This window comes from Seriola lalandi, unplaced genomic scaffold, assembly GCF_002814215.2.
Source record: "Seriola lalandi dorsalis isolate HSWRI2012SDOR001 ecotype SW California unplaced genomic scaffold, Sedor1 jcf7180002054630, whole genome shotgun sequence".
Taxonomy (NCBI): Eukaryota; Metazoa; Chordata; class Actinopteri; order Carangiformes; family Carangidae; genus Seriola; species Seriola lalandi.
Genome location: NW_019525183.1, coordinates 31732 through 50011, shown reverse-complemented (window position 1 = coordinate 50011; position 18280 = coordinate 31732). Strand labels below are relative to the sequence as shown.

The 18280-nt window shown below is 41.1% G+C and overlaps 1 protein-coding gene across 2 annotated transcripts in view; it reads left to right on the top strand.

Moving 5' to 3' along the window:
* zfr (zinc finger RNA binding protein) overlaps positions 1-18280 on the top strand; it is a 29679-nt gene that overhangs the window by 4008 nt on the left and 7391 nt on the right. For both annotated transcript variants that reach the window (XM_023420234.2, XM_023420235.2), the window contains exons 3-15: positions 2612-2891; positions 6373-6511; positions 7034-7252; positions 7449-7684; positions 7966-8169; positions 9178-9496; positions 12377-12570; positions 12671-12790; positions 12972-13117; positions 13209-13374; positions 15520-15722; positions 17407-17557; positions 17822-17963. In XM_023420234.2, coding sequence (XP_023276002.1) covers positions 2612-2891; positions 6373-6511; positions 7034-7252; positions 7449-7684; positions 7966-8169; positions 9178-9496; positions 12377-12570; positions 12671-12790; positions 12972-13117; positions 13209-13374; positions 15520-15722; positions 17407-17557; positions 17822-17963 — 2519 coding nt within the window. The remainder of the gene's footprint in view (positions 1-2611; positions 2892-6372; positions 6512-7033; positions 7253-7448; positions 7685-7965; positions 8170-9177; positions 9497-12376; positions 12571-12670; positions 12791-12971; positions 13118-13208; positions 13375-15519; positions 15723-17406; positions 17558-17821; positions 17964-18280) is intronic.

Genomic DNA, 18280 nt, shown 5'->3' with positions numbered 1-18280 from the left:
TTTTAAGAATTCAAGTTAAAAACCAAGTTCAGAGTATTAATCATTTTGTGTGGCGGTGGCATGTTCCACGTAGCACAAGTACTGTAGGTGAGACCATGAGAAAGAGCTGGTACATAAACGCAGCTGGATGTTCACTGTGAGCTACAGCTGGTCAGAAGACAACTCCCCCCTTAAGCATCAAAGGTTCTTGTTTCCCAAGCGGTTCAATATTGTTGTGGAGTTTATCAGAGGTTGACTACAACTCACCCCTAGAACTGTATAGGACTCTCCACTGTGCTTCCCCACCACAATAAAAGGCCCCTGAAGCAGTAACCCTGCTGTACCCTAAAAGTGATAGTTCAGGTTATTAGATGTGGGGTTGTGAGTTCTGTTTAAATGTAGCTTCATGTAGAATATTTTCAGCCTTTATCTTGTCAACAAAGTGAAATTCAGCTCTTTCTGTTTCACTCAGCTGACCTGTGGCTGCGGTGTGATTCCGTTTGCGCTTGTGTGTAGGAATATGGTTCAGAAAAATGTACTGCCAAAGGAAGGAGCTGTGCTGAAGATAAAGAGCTGAAAATATTCTACATGAAGCTACATTTAAACAGATTAGGTTTTTTCAGTGGGCATTTCAGCACATCACTCTGATTACGGCTGGGTGTTAAAACGATAAAGATAATTATCGCAAAATAACTTTTCCTCGATAGAAATATAACACATGGTCGATACGTCGATATAACTCATTCATCCTTGTTTTGATAGACAACACGAACAACCACTGATAATGAGAATAGCGCTGCGCCAAACAAATCAAGTGGCTGGAATAGAGTTATTCCAGGTTAGGTTGATGCACAGAGCATTGGTGGAGTAGCAGCCGGTGCTGGCACACGCGCTAATGTTTAGGCTATTGCACCCGTGCCCACCAGTATGTCAGGAGTGGGAGAGACATAAAAGAGAAAATGACGGCAGAAAATGTTAATGAAAACTCAGGAGACAGCGTTACCGAAGAGGACACCCCAAAGGACACAGCCCAAGGCTCAAAAGACGAGGACATCGTTGAAAAGAAGGGTCAGAGGAATTTGGTAGTGTGGAGATACTTTGGCTACTTAAAGTCCAAAGAAAAGCAGAGTAGCGTGCACTGCAAATTGTGTCAAAAGCATGTTTCCACAAAGACAGGTAATACCACTAATCTTTTTACCATCTGAGGCAGTGCCATCCTCTAGCGTACGCACAATGCAAGACTTTACAGTCCCAGATGAAGCTTTGCGGATGGTCAGTTAAGATTTTAGTTTATGAGATATATATACCCCTATTTTAATTATTTGATATGCAGTTGTATAATGTTCTTCAGTATATTTGTATTTATGTTCAACTTCTGACAGAAAAAAAAATATTTAAACCTAAATTAACCTTATATCTTCAAATCTGAATTAGAAGTAAAAAGGAACCTTAAAGCTTGACAGAAATAGTGATTATATTGTGATTTTATATATATATATATACATATATATATATACACACACACACACACACACACACACACACACACACACACACACACACACACACAGGAAAATTGCAATGGTAAGAAGCTGGAGATCCACCCTCTCTCCCTTGTGGCAGCCTAAACAGACAATACCTATAGTGTATTAAACATGACCAAGTAGTAAACCTGCCATGTATGTGCGCTCACATGTACTTTCTGCTGCACAACATGTTAAAGTGAGGTTGCAAGCTTGTGTGAAAGTGCGCACACTTGCAAAACAGAGTTTGCAGGTAGAAAACAGTCTACAAGACTGAATGTACAGATACAAACTTTAATGCACACAATTGCAAAACAACAGATAAAACTTCATGTTTCTGAATGATATAATACTTCATTGTGGTTCAGCCCAGTTGATTTTCTGTGCCACATGACGGAAAAATAAAAAAAACGTAATAATGACCTTTTTAAAATATGAATTGCTAGGTGGGTAACGTTGGACGAGCGGCGTTAGAGCTCCATGAATTTGGTGCCTCAAGGTCACGGTTGGTTGACTCTTGGGGGACTCCTAGAGTTGTTTGTTTGTTTGTTTGTTTTTCTTTTTCTTTTTTTTTTTTTCTTTCCTGTGTCTGTTTATTATGTGTTGTTTGCTACCTCGTGTTCTCTTGCTTGTTTTCTCCCTTTGACTGTTCTTGTGTCCTACAACTTAAAACCATTCTTCAATAAAAATACTTGACAAAAATGTTAGCACTTTGGAGCAGTTTAGATTTAATAACAAAATAATTTGCTTTGTAAGTCAAAGGGGAAGTGTGAGTACTGTGTATGCCTCCAGCCAAGGACTACATTATGCGTGCTGAGCTTCACTAGTAAACAAGCCGATCAGTCAACACACACTGCATCACTTTGTTGTTCCAAACAACTCTGCTCAGGTTGAGAAAATGAATATCCATGGTCTGTTTGATTTCATTAGCTCTGTGTCTATAAAGTATTGCAGGTTGATGAGTTTCACTGGTACTAAGGTTGAATCATTAAGTGATGTTGGTCTTCAAATGGGTTTCATTTGCACTGTGTGTCTCTAGGACACAAGCAATAGAAATGACAACAGGTTGTGAACAGCTTTGACATTTCTCTTCTGTTTTGCTCTACCAGTCAGCAGCCAGCTGCCGGGGTAGCGTACACACATCCCACCACAGTGGCCAGTTACACAGTTCATCAAGCTCCTGTGGCGGCACACACTGTGGCAGCAGCCTACGCTCCCACTGCAGCCACTGTAGCTGTAGCTAGGCCGGCACCTGTTGCTGTGGCGGCTGCTACTGCTGCAGCTTATGGAGGGTACCAGCCAACCCACGCTGCCACTGAGTACGGCTACCCTCAACGGCAGCCTGAAGTCCCTCCACCGCCACCGCCGGTCACGTCACAGAACTACCAGGTAGAGAAACTTTTAACTGGATTTGTATATTGTCTTTATAAACTCTGGAGGACCACAATGTTTATACAGATTTTAACCATTTATAATTGGATTTTCTTGAATGAATCTTGTTCATTAATTGATATTTGAATTGGATAATACAAGTAAAATATTTGAAAATGGGCTCTATACCTAAAAGAAAAAAAAATTCTTTAAGTCAGTTGAAAAGGTTATTCATTTTTTCACTTGTATTTCCATCTGTCATCTGCCTTTTCATTTTCTGCCTTAATATGAAATTTACACCAGTCTCGACCTGTGAAGACTGATCTGCATCGCTTTAATTTGTTTTACCAGCGCGAGGCTCGAAGGGTCGTTCAAATAAGCATACAAAACGCACCTGACACAACTGATGAGCTACAAGCTAGTTGGTTGACATCTGTACATTTCTTTGTATGTGACAGACTTTCACTGCAAGTGTCCAGAGATCGCTCATGTTTCCACCCTTACATGAAAAAGACTGAACCACACTTCAAAACGTTTAGCTCTCTCTAGAGAGGTGTGTGTGTCTGTGTGTGAAATTGATTTTTAAAAGTCTATTAATTGCTTGGGTATTCATTAATTAATCTCCTTAATTCACCTATTAACTTGACTTTTTGCCTATTGATAGATAAGTATATTTCTTTGTAAATATAATAACAATTTTTACATGTCTAATGTTGCAGTTTATTTACTATTTAAATATGATTTAATGAAATGCGTAGTAATTTAGTCTATTTGGATTTATTAATTTGTAAAATCTTTTATTTATTCCCCTTATTGTTTAATCTATCAATTAATCAATTGTTCTGTAACCATTTACATGACACCTCCGGTGCTCCATATAAGGTCAGCTGTTGTTTGAGTCAGTGTTCAGATCAGCACTGTTCCTGTAGCCTCCTCAGTGATGGAAATTAGAGCACAGCTTAACCTCTTAAGCCCGACAGACTAGGTACCCGGTCAGACAGAATGGTGCGATACATGATTGAAAGAATCGATAAAACACTGTGGGGGTCTTTTTTTTTTAAAAAAGCTTCGAAAGACAAGGCTTTAACGCTACTGTTGTACTCTGTAAAACATGGACAAATGACCACACAGTGATTTGGTGTTTCCTTGATTAGAGCTTTACTAGGAGTCAGTCAAAATAAAATACATGACAGCAACTCTGCTGAACTCGAACACATTTGCACATACTGTATTGAATGTTCACATCCCAAATTAATTAACTAAACAAGATATAACTGTGCTACAAACGTAAACAATGAAGACGCTTAGCTTATCGTATTTATACAAGATGGCGGCAGCCTCGCTCGCCCACCTCCACCTTCAACTACTCGGAAAAACATAGTTTCATCCTACTCAAACATCACACAACTCCTCTCCTGACAGTCAACATGTCCCACAAAAACTATCGGAACAATGTCATTGCTCGCCCCTTCAACCACATACCTGTAAAACATGGACAAATGACCACACAGTGATTTGGTGTTTCCTTGACCAGAGCTTTACTAGGAGTGAGGAAAACCCCGCCAACAATCTCCTGTCTGTGGGCGTAGACCCAACCAATCGATCCCCGATCCCGCCAGATCACGACCCACTCTGCCTTTTAAATGAATTATTCCTTTTAACTATGAGCTTTTAAACTCAATTGCACTTTTAACCTCTTCAGAATAATATCATCTTTTTTTAACCTATTACACTACCACAACACTACCACAACACTACAACAGTCCAAGTGTATTTAGTCCAAAGAATATTTGATTGGCAATAATTTTAATATTTCTGTTTCAAAATAAGACCCCTATCGATGTAAATGGACAGTCTAAATGAAACGCGACAGTACATGTAATCCGCTTGCTCCATCTGACCATTCTGGGTGTCGTATGAAACTAGAAAAAGCTACTCTTTCCATTTACAGCAAGCATAGCGTAGCCTAAGCTAACCAGCTCATGTCAGCCCCAAAGCAAACATGGGGCCATGGTCATTTTACATTTCACATGTCAAATAATGGGTTCATGACTAAATATTCCATCAAATCCCAACGCGGTTCTAATGTAAAGCAACCAATATTGTTTCCTTACCCAATCGTGGTATTTTGAGTCTATCCATACGATTTTCCAGTCAGTTGGCTGAGATGGGGGCCTGGATAGCAGAGACTGAGCCCCAAACCTCAATTTTATACAGTCTTTGTTGCCATCTAGCGCACAATTGGTGGTACTGCTGTTTTTAAAATCACAGCACTGTTGTTTTCTACATCTCAGGAGGTTTCGAACGGTATGTCACACTCCTGTGAGACTTGCTTCCTTGCAATACTAGACCCATGTAACACAAGGCCAATTCAACTTTTATTGTATTTTGAACTTTGTTTAAAGTATGTTTTATGTTTTCACTTTTACAATGTCTATGAAGTAGAATCATCATAATATAGCAATTTAGATGCCCTAGAAGAGATTCAGAGGCAAAATGGAAACAAAATTATACTTTTTTTTTTTTTTTTTTTTTTTTTTTTTTTTTTTTTTTTTTTTTACACACACTGGTTGTGCACAATCTAGAATCTGATGATGCACAGGGTAAATGAAGTGACTTGGGCTTGTATTGTGTCTACATAGCCTCCTGTAGTGGAAATCATCAGTATTTTGTAATCAGATTTCCTTTTTCAAGAGGTAAAAAAAAAAAAAACCCTTTGGCACACATTGGCTATCCAAGTGTCCAAATGGAGAGTCAGCCTGGCCCCATCCTTACTTAAACCTTTGTAGAATTTGTGTGCTTTATGGTATTTTTACCTACATTGTTACAGTTGTTGTCATGAAGTTGATGAATGAAATCAGTGGCATCCCAGTGCATGGGACCATTGCGTTCATGGTGTTATCCACTGTCTGATTTAAAATAAATTCTAGGCGAGGAAATTCCTTTTTTTAATTTTTTCTTTGGTCTATCACAATTTACTCAGCTATAGTAACAGTCACAATGTTACTGACACATGGAATAAATTATCTCAGGTCTTACCTATCCATAGTGACCAAGCTCTTACATATGGATGTGATAGTTGTGGAGCTATTCTTGATCTATTTTGGGTATGTCTGTCTAGATGAGGCATACTCCCAACATCCTTAGGGCTTAACAGGTTCAAACTTTACTCACACTCCTTACTTGTCTCAGTAAGTGTAACTCTTTGGTTAAAAAATAATGAATCGGGAAAAACATGTGTAGGTGACGGAATAATTACTTGTACTCTGAAGGTCACATGATCTTCAGCATAATAACATTTCAATAACATTTGAGCTGTGAGCCAATGTATTTAAAACAAATACTGGTCAATGGATGGAATTTATCTACTTTACAGGTTCCTTTGATTTAAAACTGATATGTTTGGGGTGCGTCTTTTCCCAAGCTTTTAACATGTGGACAGTCGGAGCCGGGGATTGAACTGCCGACCCTGTAACTGTACCACTTTTGTCCTTTGCAGGACTCCTACTCCTATGTCCGGTCCACAGCTCCAGCTGTTGCCTATGACAGTAAGCAGTATTACCAACAGCCTACTGCTACAGCCGCTGTCGCTGCCGCACAGCCACAACCCAGCGTGGCAGACTCCTACTACCAGACAGGTAAGTACACTCAGCTAATGGTTCTCCTAATAATAAACTGACCGCTGAAAGTAATGCAGTTTAATACAACAGTCCCCCCATGAAGGTTATAATGTTCAGTTTTTGTTGAAACTGTGTCAGAAGTTTATTCAACTGGAGGTTATTATGCAAGGTGTATTAACAGGTTTTCAAGAAATGGTTTAATAACTTTGAGGGACATTAATCACTGTTATCATATTCACTGCAGTCCTATTGGACACAGTATTCCAGGATTGGAAATGAAAACGATGATTGAGATTACAGCACTGACTTTTCACTTTAATTTCAGGTAGTTAACATCCACATCACATAAATGTGTTACAGTTCTCAAAAAAGAGGGGTCCAAAGTAAGGCTGAACAATAAATTAAAAAAATGTCCTATTATCAATCTGGCCAGTGCTATATCCAAATCGCAGGAGCTGCCTTTTTTCTTTTCTTTTTCTTAAAAGGTAAAATGTCAAAACACATCATTATCAATGATGTATGTCACTTTGTGTCTTGTAGCCCCCAAACCAGGATATAGCCAGGGGGTAACATCATACACTCAGAGCCAGCAGACTCGACAGGTGACCGTGATAAAACCAGCTGCTCCCAGTCCAGCGTCATCCACCTTCTCCATCTACCCGGTGACCTCCACGGTCCAGCCTGTGGCTGCTGCCGCCTCTGTGGTCCCCTCCTACTCCCAAAGTCCAACGTACAGCACAAACGCTGTCACCTACTCTGGTGAGTTGCATTTGAACTGCCCGTCGATATTCTGTTTTCTTGAGAGTGTAGCCAGATCAGTACATCTACCATGAATTTTCTTTAATTATTTATTTTTTTATTTTTTTTAGGAGTTTGAAGTTGTATTTTCTAATTAACAAAGGTAAGACAACAGTGAGTAGATTTTAGGTATCCATTCATTTATCCTTCTTGTCAGGAACTTCATACTCGGGCTACGAAGCAGCTGTTTACTCAGCAGCCTCCAGCTACTACCAGCAGCAGCAGCAGCAAAAACAGGCCGTGGCAGCTGTAGCAGCGACGGCAGCATGGACGGGGAACTCCTTCACCAAGAAACCCCCTTTTCAGAGTAAACAGCTTAGACCCAAGCAGCCACCCAAACCCCCCCAGATCCACTATTGCGACGTCTGTAAGATCAGCTGTGCCGGCCCCCAGGTGAGTCCAGAGTGCTCAGCAGGAAGCACAAATGTTTTTCATGTGAAAGGTTTGACATTGTGAGATGAACTGTGGCTTTAACATGTCCATGCAGACTGACTGTGAAGATGATCCTCTCACGTCTAACACACAAACCTCATCATCCTCTCAAATACTGACTGATCCACTGGATCCATCCCATCTTATTGCTTCAATTGCTGTTGGTCAATACATTCATTCATGTCCCAAATGGATATTATCAGTCACTGCAGCTACTCTCTGTCTCCCTCTGAACACTGAAGACTTACAAGGAGCATCTGGAAGGACAGAAGCACAAGAAGAAGGAGGCAGCACTGAAGGTTTCCCAGAGCAGCAGCAACAGTGGTACTGCTGGAGGGGTGTTAGCCCGCAATGCTCAGAACCAGCTCCGCTGTGAACTGTGCGATGTTTCCTGCACTGGTGCCGACGCTTATGCTGCCCATATCCGTGGAGCCAAGCACCAGAAGGTATGGGCATGAGTTAGGGGCTCAGGGTGGTGTTAACCTAAATCACTTTGAATCTAACATGCAGTACAACAAGATTTCATTCTTTTTGTGTCTGTGCCAAAAACTACTTTATAATATTAATTGTTGCCAAAATTTCTCAGTTGCAAAACATGGGGTGCAGCTCCATCCACTATAACACTTACAGACTGGTATACGTTGCTCACTAACTGAACCTGCATGTTTGGTCTTTAGAGGGAAACTGGAACACCCACAGAAACCGACACAGATGTCTTAAAGTGTTAGTTGTGGTTATTTGACGTGGGGGTGTGTGAGGAACTGATGTATACTTTAGTGCGTTATCTGCAGTAGATTCAGATCAGTATGCTATGTGCAAAAAAACATGCCCACAGTAAAAGTGTGGCTTAATTTTAATATTTTCACCACTTCATCTTCAAACAGCCCTTCACTTTGGAATGCATAAAGCACACCTACAGCGTACACTGTATTACTCCACAAATCAGCAGTTTGAGTGAGACAGATGAGCGTGCACAGGAACATGTACCATTCAACGGTTTAGAAAAAGCAGTTCCACAGTATAAGACTGTTTGACATCAGATAAAGATGTGAAAATATTAGAAATAATTTGTACGCTTCAACTGATGAAAAACTGAGCTTTTTTTTTTTTTTTTTTTTCCTGATGTCCCTGTCCACAGCAGCTCATCACTCAGCTTTTCTGAATCTACTGCAGCTAACTGATAGATCAGTACCTCACACAACCCATGTAAATAACATGAATTATCACACTCTACAGAAGAGGGGTTAAACTGATTTTTTTTTTTTTTTTTTTTTTTTTTTTTTTTTTTTTTTTTTTTTTTTTTTATGAAATAATTTAAAAATAAGGAAAGAAACTTTCCTTTTGAAGAGGTAAATAAATGAAATTGTTGGGAATCATTAGTCTGTGTTGTCAATGTTACATGGAAACCTCAGACCTACTACATACTTGCTCTTTGCTCTGAACTTTCCCTCCAGGTTGTGAAGCTTCATACCAAACTTGGTAAACCCATTCCGTCTACTGAGCCAAGCATGATCACTCAGGCATCGTCCTCCACCACAGCTGCCACCAGCAAAACCACCACAGCCACCCCAAGCAGCTCCAGCACCACCAGTTCCCTCTGCGCGGCCACCTCCTCCTCCCCTGCCAACAGCTCCAGCCCCCCCTACCTGAAACCTGTCAACATTGTCAGCAGTGGTGCTGTGGGCGGCAAGAACCCGTTAGCCAGTAACCTCTCTGCTGCCAGCTCCGGCTCAGCTGGGAAGAAAGTCAACACGCCCAAGATCAATTTTGTTGGTTAGTAAACACGTGTTGCAAGTGCAGCACATTTGAGTCATTGTTACACACACACACACACACACACACACACACACACCCTGTGTGTGAGGGGCGGGTCAGCGCTGTCACACACACTGGAGCACTGCAAAAAACACACACATCCAGTGAAAGTTTGTCACACACAGATGGAGAAATGTTCAGTTGTCGACCGACTAGCTTGTAGCTCATCCATCAGGTGTGTCTTGTAGCTGCAGCCTGGAGCACAGAGTTAACTACATTATAGAATGTGGGTTAATGATGAAAACTGCCCATTATTCTGCTGATTGTTCTAGTTGTGTTGTTAAATTCAATCTGACCAGTCCAGTTTACTGTCCAGCTGCACACCTAGGTATTTAAAAGTATGCACTACCTCGATGACCTGCCCTCTGGCTGAAGGGTGGGCGTAGAACTTTGAAAGTTGATGACCATCTCCTTGGTCTTGGAGGTGTTCAGAAGGAGGCAGTTCTTGTCGCTCCATTCACTGAAGGCCCCAGTGCTGCTCATCACTGTCCCTGAGACATATTTACCCAGCCTGCCGTACTGTGGTCGTCTTGTCAGGTAATCCACCCCCATCCCTTCCAGCTTGCCTTTAAGAGTGCGGGGTTGGATGGTGTTAAATGCACTTGAAAAATCAAAGAACATAATTCTCATTTAACTACCTGGCTCATCCAAGTAAGAATGGGCCTGTAGGAGCATGTAAAGGGCTGCATCATTCACTCCAATATGTTCTTTGTAGGTGAACTGTAGGGGGTCAAGTGCATGTTCAACCTGTGGCCTCAAAAGGTGGAGAAGCAGCTGCTCCAGGGTCTTAATGATGTGTGATGTGAGGGCCACCAGTCTGTAGTCATTTATCTCAGCTGGTCACCCTACTTTAGGTACTGGAACAAGACATGATTTTTTTCCACAGGACCGGGACCCTCCCTATTTGTAGGCTTAAGTTAAAGATCATCTGGAGAGGCTCAACCAGCTGGGCTGCACAGTCCTTTAACAGCCTCTGACACACACCATCCGGACCTGTTGCCTTTCCAGGACATAGCCTCTTGAGCTCGGCCCTCACATCCTCTGCTGTAAGGGACAGGAGACTTGACCCCAGTTTGGAGGGAGTTGCAGCTGCAGTGTCAGGTTGTAAAGGAGATGCTGTAGGAGAAGCTGTAGCTGAAGCAGTGGGAGAGAGAACAGGTGAAGCTGTGTCAAACCTGTTGTAGAACAGGTTGAACTCATTGTCCACATCACCTGATGTTGCCTGGCTGTTCTTCTCTTTATAGCCAGTGATGGTCCTCATCCCCTTCCCCACCTCTCTGGTATTGTTGTGTTGCAGCTACTTTCCTTTTGTAGTCCTCCTTTGCCTGCTTTAATCTCCTCTTCAACTCATGTTACACACACCTGAGCTTCTCTCTGTCTAGGCCCCCATTTTCTGGTTGAAGTGGGTGTTGATGTTACTGGTGATCCAGGGTTTGTTGTTTGGAAAGCAGTGTACACTCCTTGCTGGTATTACAGAAGTTAATGTAGTCCATGGTACATTCAACCATTCAAGGTTAGGGTCCTTGCTGTTATCATTTCCCTGTGACTCCAACAGTACATTCCAATCTGTGCACTCAAAACGGCCTTTTAGAGTCTCACTGGCCTCTGGGGTCCAGTTCCTGAATCAGCAGGTGGTTGCAGCCTGCCTCAGTACACAGGACTTTTAGCAAGGCTGAAGAAAAATCTGATTATGATTTGATCTGCCAAGTGGTGGTAGAGCTGAAGCTGTGTAGGCCTCCTTGACATTTGCATACAACAGATCAAGTGTCTTATTTTCCCTTGTGGGACAGTCAACATACTGAGTGAAGCCAGTCAGGTGAGTGTGACATAGTTAAAATCCCCCAATATAACAATGAATGCATCAGGGTGCTGGGTCTGTACTCTTACAACAGTCTTGTGAATGATGTCACACATGACTGCAGGCTCTGATTCTGTTTGAATGTAAACAACAATGGTGACAATGTTTGAGAACTCCCTCTGTACTGCCAACAGTTCAATATTCCAACAGTAGATCTTCTCCTTCACTGTGATATGACCAGGGTTGCATCATCTATTGTTCACAAGCAGAACCAGTGCACCTTTTATTATTCCAACTTGCTCTGGTGTCTGTCCACTCGTACTGCAGTGAAGCCAGGTAAATCCACACAGCGGTTGGGAGTGTTGTCGTTTAACCAGGTCTCTGTGAAACATATGAGACTACACTCACGATATACGAGTGTGTGTGTCACATTGTGACATTTTTACTCCCTAATATCCACATCGGACCCAAAAATCCAATATCGGTCGGGCTCTAGCTCTGTCTCTCTACATAGTTTACAGGTTACTGAATGTTGGATTTCTTTTCATAATTAATTTCTGATTTATTTTTGACAGAAAACGTCTCAAATGTTTCTGTCTCCACATGCTGTGGTTAAATTTATTTATGTTTATGTCTATCATATTCAGATTCAGACATTGAAACTATAGTGGAAGGCATTTTTTTACGTAATGTTGCTGGTATGATGCCAGTATGACATCAACGGGTCTTTTCTGTGTCCATTTTTACTGAAAGACGGCAAATCTCTAGGTCACACGACACAGCTGTGCGTGTGTTCACTCTAACCCGTTAACATGGACAGTGAAATGAAAACGAAGACATCCACAGCTGCCATGCACCACCATGCGGCCAGTGTGTTCCTGGCATATGATACTTGTCATGTCAGACATATTAACCACGATGAAAATTCCTCCTCACAGAGCCATCTTAAAGCAGTTAGTCTTTTTGTTATTAAGGACCAGTCGGACCAGTGTTTAACAGTCACAGTATGAATAATCTACATTGTTATTTCTGAAATGCAGGTGGAAATAAATTACAGACCACAGTGAAGATGGAAGACACCAGAGTGGAGACCAAAGTGGAGACTTCTAAACCTGCGACACCTTCTTCAGTTACTCAGGACTCCAAGGCTGAAGTGTCAGATTCTCTGTCCACATCGGCCCTGGCTGGACTGCAGAGTGACGTCCAGCCTGTCGGTCATGACTATGTTGAGGAAGTAAGTTCTCACAGACCCTAAGCATGGGCTTGAGCCTACCTAAACCTCTGAAATAGAAACACATTTAGATCTTGAGAGTAATATGTGAATTTTATTTTAGGTCAGAAACGACGAAGGCAAAGTCATCCGCTTCCACTGCAAGCTGTGTGAATGTAGTTTCAATGATCCAAACGCAAAGGAAATGCATCTTAAAGGTCGAAGGCATCGCCTGCAATACAAGGTTTGTAGCTTGAGTTGAGTTGCACTGCTCCACCATAGTGTATTCATCAGGTGTCTCAGAGCATGAAATGTAGCAGCAGTTATATATGAAGAAGCTCTGAGAGTGTTGCAACTTTGACTGGTTGGCGGAGTAATACAACTTCAAGGCTGTAATTCTAGTTTTTATGCGTTTTGTTCTATAGAAAAAGGTGAACCCAGATCTGCAGGTGGAGGTGAAGCCCAGCATCCGAGCCAGAAAGATTCAAGAGGAGAAGATGAGAAAGCAGATGCAGAAAGAGGAGTACTGGAGAAGAAGAGAGGAGGAGGAGCGCTGGAGGATGGAGATGCGGTATGGTTACAGTCATTTCTCATCAATGGTTAAGGTAATGATGTATCTGAAAAAGTTGAACGTGGAGAGGAGCTGTGGTTTATGTTTTCAGGCGTTACGAAGAAGACATGTACTGGAGACGTATGGAAGAGGAGCAGCATCACTGGGACGACCGCCGTCGTTTGCCAGATGGAGGGTATCCACAGGGGCCTCCTGGCCCACCTGGTCTACTGGGAGTCCGGCCTGGAATGCCTGGCTTGCAGCCTCAGGGTCCTGTGGTAGGTCTTGATGATGATACCAATACGGATATGTGGGGACCTTAAGTTTGTATCACTTCACATTTAACTTGAGGAAATTGTTTGGGTTTTCTAAGTCTTGCCCCCTTGTAACCCCACAAACTATTACTTTCCTACCAATCTTCATTACTTTCCTGGTTGATGATTTGTAAACCACACATCAGTGTCAATGTCATCAGAGGAGTTTGGCTTTGGCTTTGGTCATTTTTCTTTACTTTTTACTTTTTAGTTTACTTTAGTGAGTAGTCTGACATGAAATAGAGATGTCAGAATATGAGTCTGTCATAATGTGTGTTTCTGCCACTTCTCTATCAAGGATTTATCTTCCTCATGCTCACAACAGAAACTATCTCTGTTTTGAGATACATAGATGCAAAATAAACATCAAACCTTGTCACCCAGCTCTCTCATACCTGCATGTAGAAATGTGATTCAAACTATAAAACGGAGGAAAACTTCTGCTCTCTCAAAAAGACAGGAACTTTTTTTACATAACATATAAACTTTTCACACTGTGAGCACTCAAAGGAGGAGTGCAAATCACGTTTTCTTCCAAGTTAGAGTGAAAGCGTCAGTTGGCTAGAGTGCGTGAAGCAGTAAAAAATAACCTTTATTTTTAATTTTAACTCGAGCTCGTGGCCAAACCGTAAAAAGGAGACAAATAATTCTTTCTGAAAATGTAGACATAGTTGTTGGGATTCATAAAATGTAACTTTGACAGGCAGGGTCTGCACAAAATTTAAACGGGGGGGGTGCCGAGTCCGGCAGCAATACCTGTCTCACTCTCATTGACACCTAATGTAATCGTCTTTTTTTTTTTTTTTTTTTTTTTTTTCAAAAGAATATCTCTCTGTCTTCGCACTGAGCTTACTCACTCATTTTAAGGAATATCTAAATAAAATAGAGACTGTAGAAACTTCTGGCTTCAGTGTCTGGCACGGTCTTTTCGGTTTATGAAAAGAAGTAACGGTTTTCTCATAATTTGCAGTTGTTTGAAGCCATGTAGAAGCCAAATTCTGAGCAGACTTTCACATTGCCATGGCAACGGCAGCTCCTGACCTGTGTGTGCGTGCGTGCGTGCGCCTAGCAACCAGATAACCAACTCTCCAAGCTCTGCTAGCTTTACATTAGCCGCATGTTGGGTCTTAAATTACATTTAGTTAGGTCTTAAATATGTAAGTCCATTTACTGCTTCCTTCGTTGCTTTTTTTTTGTTGTTGTTAAAAGAGTGAATGAAGTTGTGACGGTCTCCGCTGAGACAGAGGAGAGGAGAAGCTACTAGCCCTCTCTCGCTGTCACTTCTAGTCGCGTTGCTCTCCTCCCCAGTAATGTTAAATTTAGCACAGAAAGAAACATAATAGTGGTAATTTAAATAGCGGTTCATGGGATTTATTAACCCTCAGGGGTCCCTCTGTCCTATTTTGGACATTTTCTTCACTTTTCTTTTTTGATTTGCTGATCATTTTGGCTGTGTTACAGCTGAAGGTTTGGATTTCTGCAAGAAAGTGTCTTTTTTGACATATTTTTAAAATCTAATGTCAGTTACTGTTACAGGTCTATTATACACTGGTAACACATTTTGTACCCTCTGGGGTTCCTCACGTCCAAAAAAGGACACACAAAGAAAATGCTATAAAATTATCATATATCAATATTTTTTTTCTGCTTTTATTGCATAGATCTCTTAAACCACTTCAGTTCTGCTCAAACCTACCAAATGTTTATTAGTTTTCAGGATTTTAACCCTTTAAATGCCAGTTTGAAGACATGTCGCCTCTTGTTTTATTAAAAAAAAAAAACAACACAGAATATGAGCTATTTCCCACATAATACATGATGGAGGGATGTGACATTGTTTTATATCAGAGTCTTTTATATTAAGACATTTCTCAAAACCAGAGTATGATCAGGGTGACTTTTGAACACTGGAAATAAATCATGTACTCATCCCGGCAGTAGCCCCCGTGGCACTCAAAATTTCCCTGGAATTTTCTAATTAAATTAATAATGTTCGTTTTAAGCTTTAGTTGTGATGCACTTTATATCAACAAGATGTGTGGCGTGTAAATTATATCATTATCTTTGAGAAGTGTCGGAAACATCATAATCCATAACTCTGTCTTTCAGCCCCCCCGTCGGCCTGACTCTTCAGATGATCGCTACGTCATGACCAAGCATGCAGCCATCTACCCCTCAGAAGACGAGCTCCAGTCTATCCAGAAGATTGTGTCGATCACAGAACGAGCCCTCAAACTGGTTTCGGACATAATCACAGATCAGGACAAGGCCAATGAAGAGGACAAAGAGAAAAAGGAATCCTGTAAAGACAGGTGTTACATCTGGGCTGCTCTTACATTTCAAGTTGTCTACTGAACAGTTAGCGTTAGAACTGTTAGCAGTGATGTTAGAACTGTTAGCAGTGATGTTAGAACTTTTATCAGTGATGTTGGAACAGTTAGCAGTGTCATAAAAACTGTTAGCAGTGATGTTAGAACAGTTAGCAGGAACGTTAGGACAGTTAACAGGAACGTTCGGACAGTTAGCCTCTCTTTGCACAGAAATACACTTTCTTGTCCTCAAGCAAATACTGTACTCTGAAACAGAGTCCTGCAAAGATCCCGTTTTGCAAGCCTTTCCTTGCCAGGTTAACTGCACAGCTGAGTACAGAGCTGAGTACAGAACTGACCCATTACTGCCAGAACTGTAAAAACATGTTAACAAAAGAACCAGCTCTGCATAAACAAACACATCTGCAACTAGGAAGAAATAGGACATTCAGTGTTTCTCATGCCTGTGTACATCATGAGTCACTAAATGCTCCATGATAGCAAATACAATCTCAACAGTACACTTTAGCAGGACAAGCTACGGTAGAGCCCAGTGTCACACACAAACATCTCCCAATCCGTAGATTTACACACAAAAATAAAAATATAGCTTCTTCAAAACAGTTTACACATTTACATTACCTGTGTTTTTAACTCAACCCCACATTTATGACCAAACACAGTGCAGAGTGAGTGCAAACCCTCCTGAGAAATATTCTGAAACGAAAAAGGAGTAAACGCACTGGAGGTGCAGCAAGTGCAGTTTGGAAAATAAAATGCTTCCAGCGATAAACTCCAGCATTTACCTTATTAGGTAGGTGTCAGATCATTTAGAAAATGACACACCTCCATGTAAAATCAGCTCCTGCATTGTTTCCCTTTTTGCTGTAGTTTCTGTGGTTGCCATGGTTACATGTAAGCTGCAGCAGAGTTGTTGAAAAGGTTCAATCATAATGAGCTCCTTCTCCAGCTTCTATTTATGCAGCCATAGAGAGCGGGGAATGACAAGCAGCGGCAGTTGCTAGGTAGTACACTAAATTGGTTACTGTTGTACCTGTTTTTTATACCTTTTACAGACACAGGATTGGACATAAACAGGAAGAAAACAGAAAAGCAGTAGAAGGAAACAAATTAGGTTTTATTTGACTCTATGAAAGTCTAAATGAGAAGGGCGTTTTCACAAAAGCCAGGACAATTCGTGTCCCGGGAAAGAATACAGTTGCTCAAAAAAGAATAATACCAGGAAAACCAGGAGGGGTGGTGGACCTACACAAGCTTAATCACTCGATCACAATTGGACCAAAATGGAGACTTGAGACTTATTTGGAAGACAATTCAATGAATATGATGAGTAATATTTACAAAATTTACAGCCATTTATAAAGGTTTAGGCAGAACAATAATTTCATGATTTACATTTGTTATACTGTTAATTGTAAATTTTTTCTGTCTTCTGGTATCAGTATTTTTTTTTTTTTTTTTTTTTAAATCATGGTCTCAGTTTCAGAATCATTAAACCCATTACTCATAGGTCTAATTCTTCTTTTTTCAAGTAGGAATATACATTTTTTTAAATTTATTTCAATAACGCAATGAAATTTTGTATTTGAATGTATTTAACGGTTCAGTATGATGGCATTTTAATTTTTCTTTTACATATTTCCTCATCTTCCCTGTAACCGTGTAGAGCCCTGAAGGGAGTGATGAGGGTCGGAGTCCTAGCCAAAGGCCTCCTTCTTCGTGGAGACAAAAATGTCAACCTGGTCCTGCTCTGCTTGGAGAAGCCAACCAAGGGCCTCCTCACACGCATTGTGGAGCACCTCCCCAAACAACTATCAGTACTATCTTTACTACTGTCACACCACAATTCATTTCTCCAGTGGCCACTTTAATTGGTAATGCCTCAGGCTCTCTCGGACCTCTCTGCCTTTGATTGGTTCATGTGGAAAGTGGTCCACCACTTTCCACATAAACTAATAACTGTTCCTATCAAAGTGCCCACTGAGTGTAGATGACAACAACTGGGTGTGCACCATTCACTTTGAGAAAAGATTGCCAACTACTTGTATGTACAGTGAACTTTGAAAAAAATTTTCTTCCAGATCGTAACACCAGAAAAATATGAGGTGAAGGGATCTGTCCAGGAAGCAGCCATCATTCTGACGTCCTGTACCGAGCCCAAGATGCAAGTGACAATCACACTGACTTCACCTGTCATCAGAGAGGAAAATGGCCGGGATGGAGGTTGGGAAATCCATCACAGCCATTCCCATTGCACCTCTTTTCTTGTCTTTCTGCTCTCTCTCTATGAAATCAGTTTCAATATGTTGGTTGATACCCTGAAGAGCACTGTGCTGCTGGCACACCACAGAGATCCTTATGTTGGGCTTTGAATCAAAATCACTCTGGCACCTTGCACTTCATGTTCGATTCATTTCGGATTCATAAAATCAGAAATGACGGGGCAGCCAAGAAGTGCAAGCTCATTATATTTAATAACTTCAGTTGTGGTCTCTTTTTTTTTTTTTTTTTTTTTTTTTTTTTTTTTTTTTTTTTTTTTT